At 38.4% G+C, this 26750-nt stretch overlaps 1 protein-coding gene across 2 annotated transcripts in view; it reads right to left on the bottom strand.

The window, feature by feature from the left end:
* The window catches only part of ABCB11 (ATP binding cassette subfamily B member 11), a 97266-nt gene that overhangs the window by 5564 nt on the left and 64952 nt on the right, over window positions 1–26750 (bottom strand). For both annotated transcript variants that reach the window (XM_059167108.1, XM_059167109.1), the window contains 7 exons: window positions 20211–20375; window positions 14910–15014; window positions 14661–14822; window positions 8806–9009; window positions 7169–7410; window positions 4631–4787; window positions 3310–3507 (listed from right to left, as the gene is read on the bottom strand). In XM_059167108.1, coding sequence (XP_059023091.1) covers window positions 3310–3507; window positions 4631–4787; window positions 7169–7410; window positions 8806–9009; window positions 14661–14822; window positions 14910–15014; window positions 20211–20375 — 1233 coding nt within the window. The remainder of the gene's footprint in view (window positions 1–3309; window positions 3508–4630; window positions 4788–7168; window positions 7411–8805; window positions 9010–14660; window positions 14823–14909; window positions 15015–20210; window positions 20376–26750) is intronic.

The following is a 26750-nucleotide window of genomic DNA, read 5'->3' as shown; positions in this document are numbered from 1 at the left end:
GCCAATAGAGGGGACAAGCAGAGCATTAAGTTTTAGAATCCCAACAGTGAGGAAGGCTCATATTCTAGAGGTAGTATTATACAAGACATTTGCTTTGCTTAAGAGAGAAAAAATCCCGGGAGTCTCATAAGTAAGTTATGTTTCCTTTGACGTCTGGAGGTAATATGTGTCAGGAGTGGTGTCAGAGTTAGGATTATATTATGGTTTTGTTTGTTTGTTTTCCAAAGTCTAGCTTTATAGATAGTGCAAATGAGAAAGTCACTCAGAACAGTTATTTTGTCAAGAAAAATTTCCCTTAGACTTTGATGCAGTACGTCCCTTACAAGTATGAAGAATTCTCCATTTTGAGACTCCACAGGTTATGAAAGAGGCTTTTCTATGTAAAGCTATTGGACTATATAAGAATTAAATCTGTTTCCTTTATTTTACTGATACTAACAGGAGATAACAGACCCAAATAAGACAGGAGTACATTTATTCACTGAGTCCACAAACATACATTGAATTTCCTGTTGCAAGGACACCATTCTAGGCAGTCTTTTGGTTGTCATGTGAAGGAAAAATAATCTGTGTTCTAGCTATTCATGGGCAAGACACTCAAGTACAGGAATGCAAATATCTACCAGTTGAGCTGTTTCACTTAAAAGCTTTAAAACAGTAAAGGTATGCTTTAAAACAGTAAAGGTATGGTATGTCTAAAACTACCATAAATTGTTTGGCCTTATGATTTCAGAAAAAGATCATGTTAAATGTTGTGGACATGCTATATTTTCATTAAATTCTCAGCAACGGAAAAAGCAAACATTTGTTGGGAAAAAATGTAGGGCATTCCTCAGCAATTAGCCCTTGTTCATCTTCCTCTACTTATTTTCCATAGTACTTATAGATTGTAAAGCACAATTTAATACCTAATTACATACGGGAGCTGTTTGCTAATTACTGTACATGAGCTAGTATTGTAAGCCCCCAAAAGGCAGAAGACATGCTTCATGCTCTTAGAATCTCCCAGAGGACCTAAGACAGTACCCTATATCAGAAGAATTTAATGTTGAACATGTTAAAAGCTGCATTTGGTAGCTTTCTTAAGAGCAAAGACAATTTTTACAAATTGCATAAAAGGTGGTGTCTTTCTACTTGAAAAAGGTTCGCAGAATTGTTTTACAATGATCCAACAAAATGGATTGTGTTTATGAGATGCAAGGAATCATGCTGATTTCATCATGGGCATGACCAGAACAGGCACTGAGCACATTGAGAGAAACACATTTAATGGATACGTTAATGTTGGAAAGCTCAAATATGAAGCGTCAGGGTCCCTGTATGTCTCATAGTTCACAGTCAGCCTGGGGTGATAGGATGATCTGACATTTTGGGAAATTAGACCCTCTCCTTGCAGAGATCAGATCCCAGTGTGATATGCTTTCTAGGTTCATCGATCACTACTTACCTTTAAGCAAATTAAAATCTCTATACTGAAAATTAATAATAATGTGATTATAAATTATATATAATCAACTCATTCTCCTTATTTGCATAATTTCTTCAACTCTACCAGTATCTGTTCACTTGTTTCTTAGATTGCTTTATGCAGGGGACTCTTTAGTTGCCTCCTTTGAGTTTTAGCATTTATTTTCTTAATGTGACCTGTCCTCATGGCAATGAAGATTATACTACCCACAGAACTCAAAAAGGCTTTTTTTCAAAATATTAGGATTAAGCAACCAATCAAGTGTGGAACAGAATAAAACATTTTCAGACCTATGCCTCTGAATCATTTTTAGAAAACTACTGGTGGATGCACTCCAACAAAGTAAAAGGGAAACCCAGGAAAGAAGACGATATGGAATTAGGAAATAATGGATCTAATCCAAGAAAATTTGGCAGGAACCTCAGAGGGTGACAACTGTTCGGCAGCCACAAGTTGTAATTAATCCAGACAGTGATAGACATGAGAGAAAAAAGAAGTTCCGTCAGAAAAGGCAGCGGGATAGAGACATTGGAAGAATATAAAAATTTTATATAAAGGCAGAGGATGCAAGAAAAAAGAAAGCCTTTCAGAAAAGGATCAAGAAAGAAAATGTACTGCTGACCTAACTCACCACTTGACTAGGGGATGAACAATATTTGCATAGTCATAATAAAAGTTGTTCGTAGATTTTTAACTTTTAGAGTCAGCCTAGAGTGAAAGCTGAAAGATAGTAAATGTTATAAACAGAATATTACTGTTTTGCATTTTGATAATATAAAAGTACAGTTATTAAGACTGGAGAAATAAAAGGAGGGAGGAAGAGGTGAAAATAAACAGAATTGCTACTAACCTCATATCAGAAAATGTGAATTCAAGAGTAACTATCTGTAGGTGGTAGAAAAGAAGCAGAATTATATTCATTAAATTTACAAACAGAGGAAATGTTTAAAGTGATATATCTATGTTGGGAGAATGTGCATAAAGGGAACGGGAGTGGGAAGGATAAGCTAAATTTCCATCTCTTGAGAATAAATCAACAGAGAATCTAAATTTGTTAAATCGTGAAATAGCAGCATAATCATATTATGTAGAGACACTGAGGTAATCATTGAAAGATCTAAAAACATCATGTAGTTAAAAATAGTCTTTGAGCAGAGAAATGGGGAGCGGTGGAAAAGGGTAGAATAACAGAATGCTTTTTATCACAAATCTTTTCTATTTTATTTTGTAGTCCTCTGTATATATCATTTGGAAAGAAAGAAAAGAAAAAGGGTAGAAAAGAGAAGAAATGCTCTGGAAAATGAGCAACAAAGCAGTTCACCAATTTTTCCAAATCTCCTTGCCAAAGTTTTATGGCACAGAACTACCAATTTGAGTTCTTCATGTCACTGAGATGTAAATTTCTCAAACCAGGATTGTCAGATTTTTCGTATTACACTCCCCTCCCACCTTGCTTACTTATCATTCCGTTCCTTATCACCCCCGTCAGTTTTTCCCTTCGAGGTCATTAGTTTCCTAATTAGTTTGCACTTTCTGCTCCATTTACAGGTAAGTGAACACTTCTGTTAAACACACTCATCTCTAGCTTTGCCGTGCGCCCAGTTTGCTTTGTGTAACTGGTCAGCAGGCCATCTGGAACTGGAAAGAATATGATGTTACAGAGTGTGAGGTAGAATCAGGTCACCCAGCAAATGACTGAAACTGGAAAATATCCATAGGGGTAAGTGTCCAAGGCAAGCATTTTAGAGTGAGTCTGGCAAGGTGTGATCTGGAAACCATGTTGAAAGGGTTGGAGATGCTCAACAGAAAGCAAAGTTCTCCAAGGCATTTGCATTGCTTACCAGCTTCCCTTGGTCAGGATCATAGAAACGTTCCAACAGCTGAATACTGGTGCTTTTGCCACAACCACTGCTTCCAACAAAGGCCAGTGTTTGACCTGGACGAACTGATACTGAGAGACCGTTCAGAACTTGAATATCAGGTCGAGAAGGGTATGTAAATTTACAGTCAACAAAGTCAATCTGGCCCTGGAAGTTGTCCTGTGGATGGGAAGATAGGACTTATATAGGTTCCTACTAGAACCTAGAGTACTGAAAATGCAGCTAACTCAGAGTTTTAAGTCCTTGTTTCAGATATTCCTTCAATAGCAGGCAACCACAGTGCAAAGTCTGAAGACAGCCACTTGATGAAACAGCATCCTGTTCCCTATTCTGGCAGGCAGAGGCTAAAGGGAGGTTTGAGTAGTAATATGAAAGATGTGAGACCTCTCATTCCCATTCTAACCTAAAGGGATTTCCTCTTTATCCATTCCTTGACATTCTTAATGGAAAAGAATGACTAGAAGATACGATTCCATTGCAGAGGCCAGGAACTGTCCAAACCCCTACAGTTGTGATCCCCCCTGAAGATTTCAAATAATAGCATTATGCTTCCAATGACTCAGAAAGTTACTTGCACCCATCCAAAGGTGGATGCCATTATTTGTATTATCTGAATCATGAATTATAGAAAGGGATAGACATTTAATAACAACAGGAGGAATGGGTCACTTGACCAATTTACAAAGACTTCTGAATTTCAGCTTTATTAGGGTTTGGTTTTGTTTTACTCTCTTGAACACACTGGAATATTAAAAAAAAAAAAAAAAAAGGCAGGAAGGATTAAAAAACACCTGTGAGAACCATCAGAAGAAAAGATACTTTGTTGAGATCAACTTAGTGTTCTGGGGTTCCATATGAGCTAAAACTTGAACCTAGATAAACATTAAATCAATGTTACTGGACAGGAAGAACTGGTTTTTCTACATCCCGTGCCAGAACATTGGTAGAAAACACGGTGGCTGGGTAGGTTTCAAAAGACATCCAGCTTCATTCATTCTGGAACTAAGTGTTTACATTACACAGAATTTAGCATTTACTGGATATCATTGCCTTATTCAAATGTCAGCTTTATGAATAATTTTAATGCTAATTTACTTCATTCCTTTACATTTATAAATCTACTGTCTGTGCACTCTGAGTGCAAAGGAATGAATCCATAAACTGCAGGAACTGAAAAGCTAAGTGGTGTCATCTGACCAGCCCCCACGACCCTTCTGCGCACATGTACACACTCATAAGCACGTCCTCCCCCATCTTCCCCTGTACCCCCCTCAGTACTCACCCACTTTTCACCTGCACTGCTGTATACCTTGATTGGGGGCTGTCGGTCCAGCAGTTGAAAAAAGCGTGCAGCTGCTATCTTAGCTTTGGCATAACTAGGGGTGTAAGAGGAGGCTCTTCCAAGGGCTGTCGCGCTGAGTACAACCGAAGAGATCACCCTGCAGTAGGGCAGATGCCGGGTGGAGAAAGAGTGTGGGGTGGTTGATAGGACAGCCTAAGAGGCAGACATGGGGGGGGGGGCAGGGAGAGGGGGAGGCAGCCCTGGTTCTGGTAGGAAAGAACGGAGCAGCCTTGAGCAGGTCTCCCTAGACTTGTCTGGGAATGGGGGCTTGGAGAGACTAGCAATTTGCAAATGAGTTCTATGTAAAAATGGTAAGCTGAATTGAACAAGGGGTATTCACACCTCCAAACCCTGCTTTAACGATGATAGCCTCTTTTTCAAAAACTTGTTTGGGGAAAAAAAGACTTCTTAAAAAAAAGAAGAAGAAGAAGAGAGGGGGCTTGAAAGATCACCAGATTGGGTTGAATTCTTCCAAAGCCAACATTCTTTGAATCTCTGATCCATTTGTAAAAGACAAGGATTCGTGATATAAGCATCCTTTTGTACCAAGCATGCATGTCATTCATGCTTAGACACCATGGGGAAGATACAATTGCTTGCTTCTCCAGCCTTTAACTATATTCAAGGGGTGCATAATTAGTGAGCCAATGGGTGTGTGAATACAGGAGTGATTAATATGGTGAGAGATCTGATTGAAGGGATGCACAGAGGTCCTGCCTCAGTGGTGGTGGAGAGTGATGTGTAGAGTGTTTTACTGCAGAGTTCATAAACAGGAATTCTTTCAGGCTAGACTTGCAAACCCAAACATCTCTAGGAGCCCAGCCCAAAGCTTGAAGCAATGAAAAGCACCTGGAACAAAATGGGAAATGGTAGAAGGTGATGTTTCAGTTTTTAAAGAGAAGCCGGAAGTTGGGAATTTTCCACACTTTCCCAATTTTTACATATGTGCAATTAATTCTTCAAATATCTCATATAAACTAACAAGTCAACGGTATGTGATTTCTGATTTGGGGGTTCACAGCTCTCAATAGGCCAAAATTTAGGAAAGAGGCTTTCCTGATCGGGGTGGGTCGAGCAGGAGAAAAACCTTCTTCCATATTTTTAGAAGAAATATAGAAGGCAAGAAGACAGAACTCATAGTTTGAGAAGGACCCCAAAAGAACAGATTTCTATTGGGACCACTTTTCCTAATGTCTTCCCAAGGCCTTCTCAGACCATTCCCCCTCATCCCTCTAACATACCTCCACTGCCCCCCAACACAACAGCCATATACACATGCCGCTAGTCCCTTTGTACCCTGACACCCTTTGGCTTTCACCTCCAGAAATGTGAGAAACTGGATTCAAAGCTAATCTTATCAGAAGAGCAGGCACAGATGATAAGAAAAGAACACAATTCTCCTGTCCTGGCCTTTGCTATCTCCACCTGGCAGGATTCAGCTGGAAACATGCCCTTCTTGCAAGAAGCAGAGTTCAGGTAAGACGGTTCAAAGAACCCTCTGATCCAAGGCCTCTAGATTTTCTCAGTGTTCACCAGTATGGCTGACTGGAAATGGTTCATTCATCCTATTACTCTGTACACATCCCTTTGCAATATGACTTTTTTACTCCTCTGTGATAGTGTGAATTATAGTAAGAAACATCTATTTGGTCTTTGGCTCCCATTCCTGGCACAGAGCTCTTAAATCCTTGGAAGTTCCTAAATTTGGAGAGCGATCAAGGTGTCTTTGGTTATGTTAATGAGGTGCCTTTGAAAGGCCCCTAGCAACCTAGAGCTGGGGGCTGGTTGCCAGGGGAAACAAGCACACAAGTAGAGGGGTGGAAATTTCAGTCCTATACCTGCCTCCCAACCTCTGGGAAAGATAGGGTGTCTGAAGGGTCTAAGGAAAGCGATATGCCCAGTCTTGCAGGACAGAGCCCTTAACCTGTGAGATCCAACGCCATTTCCTGATAAATGGTGTCAGAATTAAGTTGAACTGTAGGACAGCCACTGGAGGTCAGAAGTGTCTGTGTGACAGCAGTGTGACAATAAAACAGAAACACAATTGGCTCCTCTCATTGAAAGGTAGATTTTCATTCTCTTTTCTTAAGTCTGGGCTTGGTTGTATGACTTCACTCCGCTAAAGAGATATTTGAAAATGTGGTGCCTGCAGGGACTCGAAAAGTGGTTTCACAAAGCACAACAGGTCTTGCTTTCTTCTGTTGTGCTTGGAATGCTGAGACGGTGATAGGAAGAAAAGCCTACCGGCTAGAGAGGCCATGCAGAGACAGACAGAAGACACGCAAAAGCCTGACTGAATCAGTCCAGTCCAGAAGAACCACCCTGACAACCCACAGAATCTTGAGAACTCGTAAATCCCAACTGTTGAAGACACCAAGGTTGGTATGGTTCATTAAAGCAGCAAACGCTACCTTACAGAGTCAGGCTATTCCTCCCTAGCCTGCTGACCTTTTACGACCTTGGCCTGATAGTCCTCACCTGAACACATAGCTGAAATGGAGCCCCTCGTTGGGGATTAAGTAACCCCCGTATCTGTAGGAAGCAGAATTAGCAACAAACACCATGCACTGGGAAAAACCAAAGCAGAATCCATAAACATTTGCTTTTCGAAATGCAGTCTTGAACGGCTTCTCCAGCTCAGTCTCAAAGGCTTCAATAAACTGCCTCTCCTTTCCAATCCCGGCGACAGTGCGGATATTACCCAGAGCTTCATTTGTAATCTGAAATGTGGAAAAGAGTCTTGGGAATAAAAGAACAGAAGTAACTACCCTCGTGACGTTTCAGCGGCTACGCGGACTGGATCTGGTGTGAATGGTGGAAGTCGGAACGTGCCTGTGTCAGAGGCATCATCTGGGAACACAAAGACCCTGAGTCGGTTAAACTCAAGTTCTACTTAACACTAACATGGACTTGTTGCCACTTCCCCTAGAAGACAGAGGCGGAAAATGCACCCATGCTGATCCTTGAAAGCTTTTTAGCTCATGAATGTATTTGAAATGTCTAAAACGATATCTTTAGATGTCTTCTGACACAAAAGATACTTAAGAATGTGAGTTCAAAATATGATTGTATTTTCTTAAAAAATTAATCTGACCAAATATTATATAAGTATAAAGTTGATTTTTAGTCTCTACTATGAATCTGTATTTGTTTCAACCTGTACGTTAGGGTAGATCAGCACTGTTTTGGAGTTGGCATATCCTACCCTAAAAGAGCACAGAGGAGGGCTACTCTTCTTGGCTTGTCTACTTGGGCAATGTTCACATTCCCTCTCTCAAGAAACAAAACCTAGATAACTGTAAATTTGTTAAAAGAGTAAAGGTGTGTGCATGTGTACATATGATTCCTTATACCTGATAAATGTCTATGCTGCCATCTCCCCATTTACCTGATAACCAGATACTCATTAGAACACACTTTTAAAAGTGCATCCCTGAAATTCACTAAGAATATTCGAGACCTAAACTGTACGTCATAGTTCTATTTGGGAAAGACATTTGTTAGAAGTCTAGCAGACACTAAAGTGTGAAAATCCCAAAGTGTGTGCCATTCAAAAGATGGTAGCTCCTCTCTGTGGGAGCAGCATGACCTGGAGAAACCACTTAGCTAAAAAAACCAAGCAGACAGAAAACTGAAGTTTCCACTCCTGCGAATATGAATATACAGAACTGTGGGGCGCCTGGGTGGCTCAGTGGGTTAAAGCCTCTGCCTTCAGCTCAGGTCATGATCTCAGGGTCCTGGGATTGAGCCCGCAAGCCTGCTTCCTCCTCTCTCTCCGCCTGCTTATGATCTCTGTCTGTCAAATGAATAAATAAAATCTTAAAAAAAAAAAAAAGAATATACCAAATTGGGATGTGGAGAAAACAACCGTCAGAGAGGACGCTGAATATGGAGCCCTGTTTGCCCCGCTGTTTCTCTACACCTGTTCGCACTCATCAGAGCTTCACTGTCACAGCCTTCGGGTCAAGGCACACACAAAAAAGTCTAGAGGGACGCTTCCGGGGATGAACGTTTGTAGGCTAACGGCTTCCTTAAATCTCTCTGTACTGCTCACTCTTAACGGTTTGACAGCCACGGAGCTGTAAGCAGTTTGAAAATTGGGTCTGCTCGATTACCTGGCCGGCGATCTCCAGAGCCTCCTTGTCTTGAGAGGCAAAGCCTGTCAGCATTCGGGTCTGTATGGCTCCCGATAAAGCCAAGAAGGGGAAGAAGCACAGTATGACCAGGCTTAGCTTCCAGCTAAAGAAGAAGGCAATGATCATGGCCACAGTGATGTTAGTGAAGGAATTGACCATCATTCCGATTTGAGAGCCGGCTGCCTGCAAACCAAAAGCAATGAACCCATCTCAGACACACAGTCTCTCTTACCAAATTCCACTATGTGAAAAGGCAATCTTATACGAAAAAGAAAGTATTCTGATAAAATATGCATAACACGATGTTTATACTTACACTTAGCCCTTCATAAGTATACAATTCCGTGGCATTAAATACATTCGGGCTTGTGTAACCATCACCACCATCAATGCCCAAAATCTTTTTATCATCTACAACAAGAACTCTGAACCCATTAAATAATAACCCCTCTTTCTTCCTCTCCCCAGCCTCCTGACAACCTCTATTCTACTTTCTGTCTCTATAAATTTGCCTCTTCTGAGTACCTAAGTGGAATCACACAATAGCCTTCTGTGTCCAGCTAATTTTACTAAGCATATCATTTTCAAGGTCCATCCACGTTGTAGCACATATGAGAATTCCTATTCCTTTAAAAGCTGAATAGTATTTCATTATATGTATATACCACATTGTGTTTATCCATTCATCTGTTGATGGACGCTCACGTTGCTTCAACTTTGGGCCATATGAATAATGTTCTATGAACATTGATGTACAAATGTCTATTTGTGTTTTTCTTCTTTTGGATATATGCCTAGGAGTGAAATTACTGGGTCATTTGGTAGTTCTATGCTTAAAAAGATGTTTTAAAATAATGAGCTTCCTAATGCATTTGAAGACTGGATTAATAAAAGTCCATTTTATTCATAGCTTTGTGGAAGCTCATCCAGTGACTGATTCCATTTCATGGGTGTCAGAGCTATAGCAGTCCATATGAGATTAATTCAGCCCTAAGCAAGGGCTGCTTGTATGTCAGGTGACTATGCATTTGGTCTGCTTGAAACTAACCAGGACTTGGACTTATGGTAATCTTTTTGATTATTCAGTGAAGACTGATGCTTGTTCTATAATCATAGTTTTGAAAACTGTACAAGACTATTCTAAGAGCCCACTTTGATTCTCATTGAAGTTAACCTGCTCATTGGTACAAAATCACATGCTGACTTAATAACTAGCTGTTCCATTAGTACAAAATGGACAAAAATGATTCAGTCTCAGTATGGGTGGAGAAGGGACACTCGTGGTAATTACTATTTATAATAAAAATTATTTCATGGTTTCAAATCTTTCAGTTGCAACTATGCAGATGTGACCAAAGGTCGGTATCTTCTGTGTAGAAAAGACTTGCATGGGTACAATTGCAAGATTTTTGTCAGGATTTTAGAGACTTTAGCATTATTTAAAAGATAAAGAATTCGAAACAATCACAAGTAAGCTATTAGGTAACAATGGGTACTAAGGAAGTGGTGGACAAGAATAATTTACATCTTCATTCTGTATTGAAGACTCATATGGAATATGAGCTCTCTCTCCCAAGAATTCCTATATATTGCTTATAACTTCCTTGAAGATAGGAATGAAAAGCTAAATTAAAAGTTTATATGTACACCTATATATATAGCAGTGTTATCCATAACAACCAAAAGGTGGAAGCAGGCCAAGTGCTCGCTGACGAATGAATGAATAAACAAAATGTGGCCTACACAAACAATGGGTTATTATGCAAGCCTTTAAAAAGAAATGAAATTCTGACACATGCTACAACATGAATGAAACTTGAGGACATCAAGCCAGGTGAAATACACCAGTCACGAAAGGACAAGTATTATATGATTCTGCTTATATGAGGTTCCTGGAATAGTCAAATTCATTAAGTCAGCATGGGATGGTGGTTATCAGGGATTGAAGGGGTTTGAGGGGAGAGGGGAAGTTAATATTTAATGGGTACAGAGCTTTTATTTGGGATGATAGCAGTTCTAGATATGGAGAGTGGTGGTGGTTGAGTAACAGTATGAATATACTTAATGTCACCGAATTGTACACTTTAAAATGGTTACAATGACCAATTTTATGTTTTGTATATTTTACCACAGTTAAAAAGAACAAAAAAATTTCTGGTTGGCAAGGACAGTCAGGCATTATAGAGAATTTGGAAAATAGCTGCTAAGTTCTTTGGGATCTTATTATTTTGTTTTCTTTTACATTCTACTCAGTCAATATTTTTTTAAAAATTTAGAAAGTAATACAGCTCAAGACATGTAAAATAGATTACATATACAACAATAAACATTTTTGCAGGGGCGCCTGGGTGGCTCAGTGGGTTAAAGCCTCTGCCTTCAGCTCAGGTTGTGATCTCAGGGTCCTGGGATTGAGCCCTGCGTCGGGCTCTCTGCTCAGCAGGGAGCCTGCTTCCTTTTCTCTCTCTGCCTGCCTCTCTGCCTACTTGTAATCTCTCTCTGTCAAATAAATAAATAAATAATCTTAAAAAAAAATTTTTTTTTTTCACAAAAAAGGCACAAGTCTTGATATTATTTTGTACTTCAATTTTTTTCACTTGATATAACATAAACATCCCCCCAGATCATTACATTAATACCTTGAAAAATAGTTGCCTAATTTTCATATCGATGTATTCACTCAACTATTTTCTTATTGGTGGATATTCAGGTAGTTTCCAGGGGATTTTCGTAATTTTTGATCAATATAAACATAGATTTGAATGCACATAGTCACAAAATAGGAGAGAATTTACTCATATGAATTTTAGTCAGAGAATTTTCAGACCTGATTATTCTCTAAAAAATGTCGGAAAAATTCAAACTGTAACCAATATTTTATGACAGTGTCAGTTCCTCCTCATCTTCACAAATATAGGAAGTTGTCATTCATGATAGTTTTTATTGAATTGATAGGTGGAAAATGGTGTTTTATTGTTTAATTAGTATTTTTCTATTAATAAGGTTATACAATTCTTCATTTGTTCATTATCTCATTGCACTTCTTTTTTTGTTGCTTGTCCATATACCTTTTTTTTAAACCTTTATTACTACTTTTTAAAATTCTCTGACCAATTTTAGGAGCACTAAACTTACCAGGTATATTAATCCTTGTTACAAATATTTTCATAATCATTTGTTTATACAAAAGTTTTAAGTTTTTATGTAGTCTGACAAGTCTACTTTATGTATTTTTGTCTTGTTTATGAAAATCCCTTCTTCCTCCTCTTAGCACTCTACTCAAGTGTTTGAAAGTTCTAGTAATGAAATAAAATGGGAAAATTAAAATAGTTGGTATAAGTATTGAAAAAGAAAAAATAGAGAAATAATTATCTTTCTTTACATATAGTTTGATTATATGCCTAGAAATTCAAAAGACTATATTAAATATTTAAAAAATTAGTTAATAAGAAAACCTGAAAAAGTGGATGACAATAAGATAAATATACAACTAAAATCTCAATCTATGACATTCATTCAGAATTGTGAAAAAATACATAAGAGAAAATGAACAATAGTGACATATTAATGTATCTGTGTATTATATATACTATACATAGCATATAGTATATTGTGTAGTTAAAGATCTTACTAAAAACTAAAGATTCTAGTTTATATGTTTCTCTTGGGAACTTTTAGTATTCTCACAACAACAATCTGTGTGTGTGGGAGTCAGGGAAGTGTTGTGGCTGCATGGATGTATTCAGTGGGAATCAAAATAAATTTTTTGAAGAAGCCAAGATGATTTTAAATACATTAGAACAGTTAATGCCCAGGAATTAAAAAAAAAAAAAGAATTTTGAGGAGGAAAAATTATTGTGCAAGGATCTACCTTACCAGATAATAAACACTTATCATAACATTACATAACTAAAATAGGAAGGTCCTGGCACAGAATAAATCAAACTGATCAATGAAAGAGAAGAGAGAATCCCCATAGCTCCAAGCATCCTTGGGAAGTTGACATTCACAATGGGCAGGAGGATTTCAAATAGCTGGAAAATGACATCTGCATTAAATTTTGGTGGAGGAATATTTTCTATCCAGGTTGGAGGGAAAAAAAGGCAAGATTTCTACTTTACATCAATATCAAAATATATTTGACCCTAGTTAGCAATCACATTTAAAAAAATGTTTAACTGGGGTCCCTGGGTGGCTCAGTGGGTTAAGCCTCCGCCTTCAGCTCAGGTCATGATCTCAGGGCTCTGGGATTGAGCCCCACATTGGGCTCTCTGCTCAGCAGGGAGTCTACTTCCCCCTCTCTATCTTTGCTTGCCTCTCTGCCTACTTGTGATCTTTCTCTCTCTGTCAAATAAATAAATAAAATCTTTAAAAATAAATAAAACTAAAAAATAAAAAATGTTTAACAAAATTATTAAAGAAACTCTTAGAAACTTTTCATTTTATTAAAGAATAAGAAAATTTTTGTAAGATGATCAGATGCTACTCTCTGAATTCAAGTGAGAGTGAATAACCTTAAAAAGCCCCTTGCAGATTGAAGGATGCAAAAATAGAAGCGGTAAGGTGATTGCTTATTTATTTGATCTAAGCTTAAGAGTCTGGAAACTGGACACTAGAATACTCAGATGGTAAATGTGAGATTGCTACAGACTTTCTTCAAGCAGTAAGACAATGCATATTAAAACCCTTCAAAATGATTATACACTCTGAGCCAGTGATTACATTTTGAGAACCAAAAAATGATAAGGATATGGCAAGCTTGATGTAAAATGATGTAAGTTGCTTATAAAGAGGGAAAACAGAGATACATTTAGATAAGGAATTCTTAAATGATGACACCTTAAAATAATGGATTATACAACCATCAAAAATCTACTCTAGAAGAATATATAATTACTAAAATATGTTCACATCAGATTGTTGTAGGAGAAAAACAGAAAGCTAACAAAACAATATGTAGAGTGTGACCCAAAGTCTATGAGGAACACATTTATGCCCAGAAAAAAGCTCTGAGGAAGAGGATCCCAAGCTCCTCTGAAAGTCTCTCATACCATTGTCCATATTTTTGGTTGAGCTGGCTATGAGTCAAGACATACAGTACTCAGTTTTTCAATCCTGAGGGTTTTCCTTTCAAGAACCTCACAAATTGTGGTTTTCCTTTTTCGTCTCCCTTCCTTCCTTCCTTCCTTCCTTCCTTCCTTCCTTCCTTCCTCTCCCTTTCTTTCTTTTTATGTCCACAGAAAGTGAGCAGAGGTGCTGGATGGCACATTTGACTCTCATCACTTTAATACAACCCACTGGTTTTCTAAAAGCATTGCCTCACCTTACACATGGATGAGTCACCTGAACAACGAAGGCTGCAGGTTTTGGGGTCCAGAAATCACAGCTTTGTCTCTATGAGTGCCTCTATGAGTTTCTTCAGTTTCCGGATTGGCATTTACAGAGGCAACTAAGATCTCTTTTCCTAAGATTACCTGTCCACTGGGCACCTGTGTGAGGAGGCTTTGCTTCCACCTCTGGGGGGCGCCATTAAGTCTCATGGAATCCAAACCTCTGGGCCTGAAAATGATCTGAGGAATGAGTCTTAGGAAATTTCTCAGTTGCTAGACTCCCAAAAAAATCTACCCTGACAGATTTGACTCATGGCACTGATTCTGCACATTGCCTGAGAGAGACTGCTGTCCGTCAGGCTGGTGGGAAATGTGGCTCTGGGACATCTCAATCTTGTGAGTTCTTATTTCATGGGAAACATATAGGTGATTATCAGAATGCTCAAAGGAAAAAATGTTTACTCCAGTTAATAACATGCCTTGTCTCCCCCACTTCCCAAAGCTTACCCCTTGAACTTGGGAGGCATCCGTAGCAAGCCTTGTTGTTAGTGCCCCAGAACTATTTCTGAGGTCATCAAACCAGCCAATGTCTTGCCCTAACATTGCTCTGAAACCATATTTCCGTAGCCTTTTTGTAAGGAGTTCTCCAGATTTAGCAAAAGCATATCCCTGAAACATAAAGGAGTCTTTAGTGATATTTTAACATGAAAAGGGAGGAAATAGCTAAATCGCTTACTAAAAAATAAAATTCCTTACCTGCAGAAACTGAGTGCAAAGGGATACACAGCCCACTACTACAAATAGCAGGCACACACCATTGATCTGTGACCTTTGTTCTTCTTTATCAGGAAGTGAAAAAGTCTTCATAAGATAGTAAGCAAAAATATTACTTTATTATTACAAACAAGAGCAAAAGAAATAAAATACGTTTAAAAGAAGTTTCTCTTAACCATTGAGTTAAGAGAACATATTAGTAATTAGACCAAAGTTATCTATGAGCATGTCTACTTTAATTCCCGTGGGAAAGAAAACTTGGCAAATGAAAACCAACAGCAATAATTTTCAGAATTTTGGTCTGATTTCTTAGCCTGATGTAGGGGTGCCTGGGTGGCTCAGTGGGTTAATCCTCTGCCTTCGGCTCAGGTCATGATCTCAGGGTCTTAGCCTGATGCAGGCAATTGTGTTGGCTTTTCACTGATAGAGATGAAAAATATGATGCAATATCTCAAATCCTTTATGTAATAAGGCAAAGAAAAAAAGGAAGGAACGATGGGAGGAGGGAAGGAAGGAAGGAAAGAAGGGAAGAAAGGAGGGAAGATTAGAATGTTATCTGGAACGAAGAGTGTTATCATGACTTCTGCCCTTCTCAAATAGTAGAAGCAATAAAGATGATTTTCCCATTCAGGTATCATACATATATGTGTATATATATGTATAGACATATATATGCATATGTATGTATACCAATTTATATATGTGAATCATAGCATCATTAAAGTAGCTATCAAGGCATTAACTGGAACAACCTCAGAACAATCTGAGGTTGTTCTTTCTAAATCAGGGGAGGTTGAAAACATCCTTCCACCCACACCCTCCCCCGCCAAAAAAACACTCTGGAAGTTGTGAGTGGGGTGTTTTGAGTGTATAATTAGGAGCAGACTATACTTTATGAGCATACTCTGAACTTGCAGACGTATGCTCGAGCAAATGACTGGGGACTCAGCTGTTGCAATAAGACAAGGGGAGAACAGCTGCATATTCTAATGACCTTGCTCTATATGGAAACGGATTTCAGGTACAACAAAACTTCCTAATTTGAGCTAAGTGAGGGAACTCTCAGTTCAGAAAAAGTATGCACTGGACAGCCTTATTTATTGTTCTAAGTTAATTTAAGTAACCAGAACAATCCCAACAAGCAGTTGCTCAAAAGAAACCATTTATTCAATAAATATGTATTGAGTGCCTGCCACATACCAGATAAATCTCTTGAAAACAATGTATACCACTTCATTAACAAATCCTTTTTTGTAAAGCAAAGTAACCTATTCAAATCATCACAAATTCCAAAGTGCAGGGAGGGGTTCTAGATTAAAGATTTACTGTTTCTAGGGTCTTCATGGTTCTTAATACTGGTGGAAGTGGGATCAGAAGATTACATGCTCATTCTTCCCAGCACAGAATAACTCATACATTTACAGAGTTTACTAATTTAGGGATTTAAAGACCTGTTTTTTTGGTTTTAAAAATCACTATACAGGGGCGCCTGGGTGGCACAGTGGGTTAAAGCCTCTGCCTTCAGCTCAGGTCATGATCCCAGGGTCCTGGGATGGAGCCCTGCATCAGGCTCTCTGCTCAGCAGGGATGCTGCTTCCTTTCCTCTCTCTCTCTCTCTCTGCCTGACTCTCTGCCTACTTGTGATCTCTGTCAAATAAATAAATAAAATCTTTTTTTAAAAAATGACTATACAAATTCCCCAAACCCCAAGCTGTGATTCCACAATTTCCCATTGCTCCCTCATGTCACCTATTACAATCATGGACTATAGGACCATAGAAGTGCAGATTAGTCAACTTAACTTTTATTTTATAGATGGAAAACTAGAGCCCAAACTATCAAACCTTCTATCCAAGTTCATTTAGCTAGTGGTTATTAGATAAGGAAATGTCTATTTTTCTGATTCCAGTGGTTTTCTTCCTGGCAGGCTCTCTTGGCTCCTGACATTACTCATCTTCTCAGTATCAAACAAGTATTTGGCTAATATTAGATCCACACGACTGTCCAGTTAAAGACTGGGTATCTGTCTATCCATAACCTTTTTCACAAAATTCTACCCCATGAGTCCTTTGTATATACTTGTTTAAATGTAACCCAAAAGGCCACCTATCCATAGGTTTCCTTTTAATACATTTGCCATTTTTGTAATGATAAGTTTGTTTAAGGAGAAAAGAAACATTCACTAAACTCTTGATATTTACCAGAGGCCAAATGTGTTAGTTAGCCTACTTTAACTTAGATGAAGATTAGGCTTCTTAAAACAACCCAGTAAGGTAGATTTTCTTGCCCCTCATTCCAGATGAGGAAACCAAGACTCATCAAGGAAAAGCCACTTGTTCAAATGCTCGCAGAGATCCAGGGCTGGCTGGCTCCAAAGTTCATGTTTTCTCCCAGCAGGCTACATCAACATTGCTGTGCTTGGAATACTTGTACACTTTCCAAGTCAACTAGACCCATGGAAAGTGAATCAGATAAATTATGTTTTATGTGTGCATCGATGCCTCACTCGATTAACAACCAGGCTCCTCAGTGTCCAATCATTCGCTGGGTCTCCATTCCAAACTGTGGTTTCAATACACCAAATGTGAATATTGTGCCCTTTAGGTATGTCAGGATGAAAATAGCGTAATTACAAACAGACTATTATCTGACTCATGATTATACCCTGTGAGATGAAAGTATCATGAATCTGCTGATGAATATGTGGTAATTATGCTAAGAGACAAACAGAAATGATCTTCTTTATCAGAGAGGGAAAATAGTACTTCGTTTAGCATCATTCGCTTAGCAAATATAACCCTGTGAGAACATTAACCGTGAGCAGACTTTGGATTTCTCCAACTAGATCCTGTTACTCTGGTACTGCAGCCCTTAAGCTAAAGGCTTAAGCTGAGTTTTTCCTAGAATTCCTGGTTGTGACCCGAAGAATCACAGAGACTATTCTCACTACCAACAATGCGGGGGATGCTCTAGAAGAGCAGAGGTTAAAAATTTGAAAAATCAAATTTTTTCTAACTTGGCCACTTCATACACTAATAGGGCTGGAAGGTATCTTAGAAACCATTTTTGTCAATCCTTCCTTTTATTGTTGAGGAACCCAGGGCCCAAAGAAATGGCAGGGCATATGGTGCTTGAAAAGCATCTAGAAGACCTAGTTTCAGAAGAAAAGATCTCCTGGTTGGGAATCCAGCACTCTTTCCACAACAGCTCATATAAGAGTTTGGATAAGGCTGAGTAAATGTATTCTTCGCCCTGTTTTTCTAAGAAAGTGGTGATCAGGAAGGAAGATAGTATCCCAGATTTTTTTTTTTTTAAGATTTTATTTATTTATTTGACAGAAAGAGAGATCACAAGTAGGCAGAGAAGCAGGCAGAGAGAAAGGGGGAAGCAGGCTCCCTGCGAGCAGAGAACCCAATGCGGGTCTCGATCCCAGGACCCTAAGATCATGACCCCAGCCGAAGGCAGAGGCTCAACCCACTGAGCCACCCAGGGACCCCCCAGATTTATTTTTTAAAGCAAACATCTAGAACTTAGTTGGGTCTTTACAGAATTCAATCCTATCCACCACCCTTTCTACATCTATCTCATGACTGCTCAGTGAGATGCATTTCCAGAGCCTTTCCCTACTAGTATGTCAGCGTAATGAGAGCAAGGAGGGGCTTTGGTTTTCTTGTTCCTCCCTCTAGCCTCAATCCCAGCAACGATGTCTATCTGACAAACAATAAGTGACTCATAAATATTTGCTGAATTATGGGTAGATTTCTGTGTTTAATGTCTTTCTTCCTCATAGACTACAAACTCTATTAGAGAAGCCAGCATGATTGAATGCAATCCCAAGTTCCTAGCACAGTATCTATAGGAGACAACCCGCAAACATCTGTTGAGTAAGTAAAAGAACATTTCCATTATATTTAGGATATTGTACTTACCAGAAAGTAAGCAATATAAGTTAATTATTTAAAAGATTGTCATCATAAAGGCTTTCACACAACCAGAAATTCAATTTACCAGGGTTGAAGGGCCCAGTTTCCAATTTCCTACCTCTCCGAAATTACCATGATTTCCTCACTTACCACAAGGGGGCAGTATGGAAATTAAAGCCCCGGCTGGGCCCTCCTGACACAATTGACTTGATTTTGTTTGTAGACTCTCCAAGTCTTTCTGTATGATTCGTGCCCTTGGGGACATTATTCGGGTCAGGACCTCTTCCAGAGAGGCCACCAAAGAAAGAGAAGTAGAAGGGAAACTAACGCTCAGGACTCTTGGCAAGCTCTGACAGTCCGGTGTGCCTAAATTCTTCAGCCTAGGGCTTCGGAAAAGCTCAGTTCTAGTCCTGGCCCTACCACCTAATGCCTGTTTCACTATGAACAAATTAATAAAGTTATCTAGATTCTAGGTTTTTCTCCTTGTTAATATAATGGGATCTGTGTATGTGGGTAAATTTCAACTAAAAAACTTGGCAGCATTTCAATAACTAATTTTACAGTGAGAGTTTTATTAGAACCTGGCTCTCCAGTTACATTGGATTTGAATCCCTGATCCATTATTTGCTATCTGAAGTTCTGTATACCTTGTTTCGCTTCTTTGTAAAACAGGAACAATAAGAATATCTACCTGAGGTGGTTACTAGGAAAATTTAGTGACCTATTATATTTAAAGTGCTTAGATAGTGTCAATTCATGCTTATAGTTATTATTTTTTATTGTAGCAGTGAAGTCAAATGGAGACTATCAAAATGCCTGGGAAGTGAAAAATTGAAATAAGCTTATTCTTTATCCATGCCTCGTTTTACTTCTCTCTTCCTTTTCCTGTTTCCTCCCCCACCTGCCATTTCAATGGTGCAATCAGCAGAGCAGACAATTCTACAACGCGTACTCACACCTGCTTTTATAAGCCAACTTTGCACCTCAGCTATTTCTGCAAGATCAAAATGACCCTAAAATCCTTCTGTATTATTCAACGAACCTGCTTTGCATTCTGATTTTGTTTGCATCTAGGGAAATTGCCCTCTCCTAACACTACATTCGCAGCCACATTGCAGCTTTTTACAGACACGATGACTGGAAGAGTATCCTGCCCCCCACAAATGAGAGTACCTAGCTTCGTCTTCTTATCTTCTGTGGATGGAGACTCGGGGCACTTTGAATCCTTTAGAAATGAGGAAAAGAAAGCTCAATCCATTAAAATACAAAGCCAACCCATCAAAAATGACAATATCCACTGATGGAAAAACAAAACAAAACAAAAATCAGAAAACAAAAGTTAATCCATCTGTTCACTTACCCCAAGAATCTGGCTGAATAAAAAGGCATAGAGTGGTGTGACTGACCCATTGACAGCAGCCCCCACGGCCCCTACCAGCATGTAGGGCCACTCTGGAGCATTGAATTTTAGAATCCTCCTAACCGGGGCAGGTTCAATTTCTTCTTCCACAGGAATGTCCTTGTCCTTGAGGGGAAAAAAGGGTACATTAGTCACTCAAGGTACACGCAGATATTTTTGCCTATGTTCTTTTCTTATACAGCAGACCCTCTGGTATTCACAGATTTAAAAGTCATGGTTTGACTGGTTATGAGTGACCTCTAAGTTCTATGAGATGCTGTGATTCATTGTTTTGTAAGAAATGGTTTTGAATTCCTTGAGACCACCCTGGGACTTGGAAGGGACACACTTGGTGGGTACTCAACTGAAGGCGAACTTGTGGTTTCCATTTTGCAATTAGATATTTATTATTTATTTATCTGTTTATTTGGATACATTATTTATCTATTTCACAATTAGATATTTACTTATCTATTATTTATTTCATTTCACAATTATTTATTTATTACCTCCAGGGGAGTAATAAATAAATATGTTGAATCTTTGAAAAAAGTAACCCCTCCAATTTATAAAATTTTGGGGGGTATGGTGCTATTTACATAATTGAGGACTCATAAAAATTTCAAGGTGAATCCTTCATAAATGGTAAAGTTCTCCAATCTAGTAACTGACTAAAGTGCTAGGGCAGGGCAGTGTATCTGAAACAAGGCAAAATAATTATTAAAATGTATTAAATGGTGTCAACAGTTACCATTGACATGCTTTCTGTAAGATTTCCCTTAATTAGTGCCCAGAAGTAAATGGTAATCCAAAAAAAAAAAAAAAAAAGAAAGGAAAGAAAGAAAGAAAATGGTAATCCATTCAGGATTTCTAAATTCTACATATTCTTTTCAAGGCGTGAAAACTGTTTTAATATTTCCCTATTCTGATCTCTTTAGTTGTTGTCATTGAAGTGTCAGAGCTAACAAATTTTTGTCCTCTTTAAAGTAAATATTATAATCATAATCCCATAATTTTTACTATCATTTTCCCTTGCTATAGATATTACTCAGTGCATGATTTGTAGTACTAATCAATCATTTGTTAAATTTATTACTGACTTCACTTAAAAGATTTTAGGTGGCTTGTATAGATCTGCATTGATTTTTTTTTACTCTTTCTATTAAAATATACAAAAATACAACAAATTGACTACAAAACTATTAATTAGTGTTCTGTTTCATTAATACATGATAATTTACCCTTTAGGTAGTTGAATGTCAGGAACAGGCAACAGCAAGGAAATTCAAATACTCTCCTTTTGCTTCCAAAGTCAAAGACCACATTACCAATTTAGTTTAAATAATACTTTGTGTGATGTTATGTCATTATCACTGCAAGCCAACTAGGGTGGAAGACAGCTTGGCAGGTGATGGATTTCTTATTGCCTCCATTGCAAATTCTCTCCTGGCCTGCTCTCAACATCTGCACTTGTCACTATACATTCATGCAGCAAATCCTTCTGTTCAATAATTTCATCTCTGACAACCTATTAACTCTATAAATCAATTCCAGGGAGGAAGAAGAGGGACTAGAAAAGCATGAGTAGGGGGTGCCTGGGTGGCTCAGCTGGTTAAGCGGCTGCCCTCAGCTCAGGTCATGATCCCAGCGTCCTGGGATCGAGTCCCACATCGGGCTCCTTGCTCAGAAGGGAGCCTGCTTCTCTCTGTCTCTTTCTGCCACTCTGTCTGCATGTGCTCCCTCCCTCTCTCTCTGACAAATAAATAAATAAAATCTTTAAAAAAAAAAAAAAAAGAAAGAAAGAAAGAAAGAAAGAAAAGCATGAGTAGAACAAGTATAGAAAGAACAAGGTTCTTGGATGAGCCCAGTGTAGCCACCTATGGAATATATTTAGCTCTCTGGGGCTCCGTTACTTCATCCTCAAAATGAGAGAGTTGGATTAAGTTGTTTGGGGAAGACAACTTTCTATGGGTGTCTTGTGTTTCTTCACATCTTATGCAGACGCACTGACTACCTCTATCCAGACTATTTTTTCAAGGACATTTGCATATCAAATAGCCTTAGAGGACAGAGATGATATCTCCAACCCAAGAAAAGAGCAGATGTGTTTACTGTCCATTATAAAACAATCAAGCTCCTCCAGCTCAGGATTCTCCCCCACCCCCAACACCTCCCCTTTGTTTGCTGGTTATCAACCGGCCTTGTTAAATCTGGGGGTTGGGCTGGGAAACCAGTGCAAATGATAAACTCTGGATACTATTCTTGCTGTGAATAATGTTTTTTTGTCTCTGGCTCAGGACGCTTGCATATTCTGCCAGCACCCATGAAATTGTGTCAGGCTAACTTGGAAGCTTGCAATCGAGCAAAATGTAGACCCTTTACCATTCTAGACAGTGGTTAGTGTCCAGATGAGGATGCTTGCTGGACTTACGGTGGATCAATGATTAAAAATACAGATTCCTGGGTCCCCATCACCAGAAAGTCGAATTTAGTAAGCCTGAGTATGAATCTGTGTTTTAAAAATACTCCTCGGGTAATTCTAATAATAAAGTCCAGTCTGTGAGATTCCCAGCAGTATGTAATCTCCAAGACTCCTTCTGGAGCAAAATGCCCAGGATTCCATGATTATACACTTGGGAAGTATCAGCTGTGCTGTACATCTAGGCACATCAGACTCTGACATTTCCCAGAACCAGGGCCCTATGAGAGAGCCAACTCACAGCCCAACATGACAGAAGTTTCCTTGGCTTTCTGATTCTTGAAGGTATCCCTAACCCTAAGCAACAATACCTGAGACATTTAAAAATAATACAAAGTGATTTTTTTTCCAGTAGTTATCATTCCAAGATAAACTAACAGGAGACAAATTTTAATTGATTTGAATAATGATCTTTTAATCCTCCTTCACTAGATATTGGACTTTATGGGAAACTGTCCCCTGACCCACCCCCCAAAAGATGCACCATCAAGCCTGAATGATGCAAAAACTAGAAAACCTGCCCCTGGGTAACTGACTTCTGATTGACTTATATGATAAAGCTTAAAAAAATAGTAAGAGAATTAAAAAAAAAAGAATAGTGGAAGAATAGAAGAACACAAAATATAAAGTCATTGTGTACAGATTTTTTCCTTTAATTTTTGCAAAGCTAAAGACAAATTTAGTCTTCTAAAAAAGCTCAAGATGATTTATTCATCTTCCCTGCATCTATGGCAAAGCAGTAACTCACAGAAAGAGATGAAATTATAAAAGTTGATAGGTTTCCTTTATTGTAGCAAGGTCAAGTTGCACCGCGCATATGTGTTTATCTCATGTAAAGAAGTATCCTGCTAGCAAGTCCAGTACAGGGAGACGGATGGTGGCTCTTGTTCATCTTTGCATCTGTAACACAATCCTTGGCACACAGCAGATGTATGATCAATATTTACTGGATGAAAGAATGAATGAAACTTCTATGCCCATGGTGCATACATGCAATGAAACATTTATTAAAAAAAACAAACAAACAAAAAAAAAACAAACCACTGAGCTCTCCTACTATGCAGATGGTTCAGTGGTGGATGTTCCTTCCTTCCATCTCCTCTTATAGGTCAGGTGAAAATATAACTTCCTACTTAAATCTTATGTCCTACTTTCTATACAGTGTTATGCTGGTTTCTGTGTGCCAATCCATCCGGACCTCCTGCCTCAATAATGACTTCAAGATTTGATGATAAGAAATGGTAACTATGCCAAAGGAGCAGAGGTTGTCCCAATGGACACATACTGAAAGTCATTTGTTAAGTGTCCTGTCTCTGTCCTCTTATAGAATATTTAAACTCTATCTTCTAAGTTGGCTGTGATGGGTTTCAAATGTGTGACCTTGGCTTGAATTCCTATAGATTCTACTTCATTAGTTTCCCTGAGAGACATGCCTCCATCAAAGACTGGCACCTCTGGTCTGTAGGTTCCCCCTAATCCTCCATTTAATTTTATCAGCATCATAGCTAAGATCTGACTCCAGTTATAGGAGCCCAAATCACAGCTTGGAGAGTGGGAAGAAACAGGCTGCACTCTTAGCTCTGTTACCAGCTAACTAGGAGACCTTGGTCTCATGTAACCCCACTTTGTGTCTGGAAATACAATCTTCTCAGGCAACCATCTCTTCTAAATGCCCAGAGTCAAAACTCTAAGAGACCACAAGGTGGAGATAATTCCTTTATGTAAGTAAACTTTTTGCATTGCAACATAAGATAGAACACTTCCCAGTCAACAGATAAGGTTAGAACTCCTCCATAAAATGAGAAAAAGAAAGGATTTTGCCAGTATTGGTCTTTCTGGAATTCAGTTAACTTTTAAAATGCTTTAAAATCTACTTGGGATTAGAATATCCCACATATTTAAAGTACTTTAAAGTATTACTTGGGACTAAAAATTCCATAAATTAAATGGTATTTATTCCACTGTTTCTTTTTAAAAAATTGGTGGGAGCACCTGGGTGGCTCTGTTGTTTAAACGTCCGACTCTTGATTTTGGCTCAGGTCATGATATCAGGGTCCTGGGACCCAGCCCTGCATGGGTCTTTGCATTCAACATGGAGTCTACTTGAGGATTCTCTTTCCCTCTCTCTCTACCCCTCTCTGCCCCAAATAAATAAGTAAAATCTTTTAAAAAATGTGTTAATTTAAATCTAAAAAACTAAAATTTAAATCTAAAAAACTCTAATATCATTACCATACAAATGAGTACATTAATATAAGCATAAGATCTTATTTTCTCAGAGAAAAGATCACAGTGGCTTCCCTTTTTCCCCCTTCTTCCTTCTCTCCTCACTGGAGAGAGAATAGGAAGTGACATCTTTTAAACATGACATTGATTTACATTCACATGAGTTGATTATTCCATTCTAATTTACAACACCGAGAAGTAAACTATTTTATAGAGCATTTTTACTTCTCTAAAACTGGTCTGTATATTTGATTTAGGTTTCCTCTTATTTAAATGGTTCCTTTCTAGGTTTCCTCCATATCATGAAAACCCTGCGGCAATCTGATCTCCAGATCTCCAGGAATCTGTCTCTGTAGCTGTGCGGGGCCACCTGCCAGTTTCAACAGCAAGAACAGAATTAGATTTTCTTCTTCTCCTTCCTCCCTTCCTTCCATTTTTCCTTTCTTTCTCCCCTGTTCCCGTCTCTTCTTCCCTCCTCCCTCCTTCCTTCCTTTCTGTCTTGCTTTTGTTGTCAAATAGTTACAGAAGCTAGAAAAACAAACCATAATGCAGAATTCAAGTATGATTGGTACCCTTACATTTGAAATCTCAATGTAGCGGTTGTTTCTTTGTCCCGTGGAGCTTGACTAGACTACTTATATAAGGCATCTTGTTGTTGTTAAAGGCAGCACCATGCAAATAAATGAAATACCTATCTCTAGATCTAGAAAAAGAGCTGAGTCCTTAATGGCAAGATGCAGTAAACAACCATGTTTGCTAAATGTGTTTTCTCTCTCTGCTGCTCCTGAGAAAAAAGTGTTTCTCTATGAAATTTGTTTAAACCAACTCCACTGGATATTGAGACATCCATGTATTCATTCCTAATGATTAGAACCAAGAAAGCCTTCATAATCCTTCTGTCATAGTCATAACATCATAAGGAAGACTGTACTTTATTCCACATTTGTCACTGTGAACAAAGGTTTATAATTATTTCCAAAACAGATTCTCATTTTAAATTTTTTAAAGACAGTTTGAGATGACATCATGCATAATGGATGTGCTTGTAATTGAAATATTCCTTGACTTGCTTGCTTCGATAAATCTTACGGTTTCAGCTTTACTGAACTATAGAAATTCAATTTTTCATCCTAGTTTTAGAATCTCCTGATAGCCTAATGAGGCATTGGCCTAAGTGCCCAAGGGGATACAAACACAAATAATATATAGTCACTACTTTTAAGAAGCTGTAATTAAGTAAAGGAATAAGACCCCAAATGAGACTCAATAAGAAAACTGTCATGAAAGGGTTCAAATGAAGAGTTAGTGGGGGGTTGAAAGTGAGACTCTCAGCGGGAGAATGAAGTGCAGACATTAGGAAAGGCTTTGGGGAGGGGAATGATGGGCGCCTGCTGTGAAGGTTAAGATGCCCAAGATAGCTTTGAGGACCTGCATCCTTAGGAGAAATAGTGCTGTGTCTGTTGATTCCTCTCCTGTTTCTTTCAATTTTTGGTGTTGTTTTGAACTATATTAACATTAATAGTGTTAATTTTAGATGTATCCTAAAAAAGTTATGGTAAAACTATGAGAGGTAAACAACTGTCCATAAAACGTATTTAACCTCTGTTCATTCAAAAATTGCGATACCTTGTATAAGGTATTCCCCTCTGGGGAATATGCACTTCTGCCAAGGTTGTTATAATTTAAGAAGATTTAAAAATTTGAGAAAAATTGTTTTTCAGGTATTCTTAAAAACTCTTAAAATTGTACATATATGATCAAATAATCTAAACATATGTAATTTGTCTGTGTCTGTT

This window comes from Mustela lutreola, chromosome 3, assembly GCF_030435805.1.
Source record: "Mustela lutreola isolate mMusLut2 chromosome 3, mMusLut2.pri, whole genome shotgun sequence".
NCBI lineage: Eukaryota > Metazoa > Chordata > Mammalia > Carnivora > Mustelidae > Mustela > Mustela lutreola.
This window is presented reverse-complemented; position numbering and strand designations above follow the sequence as displayed.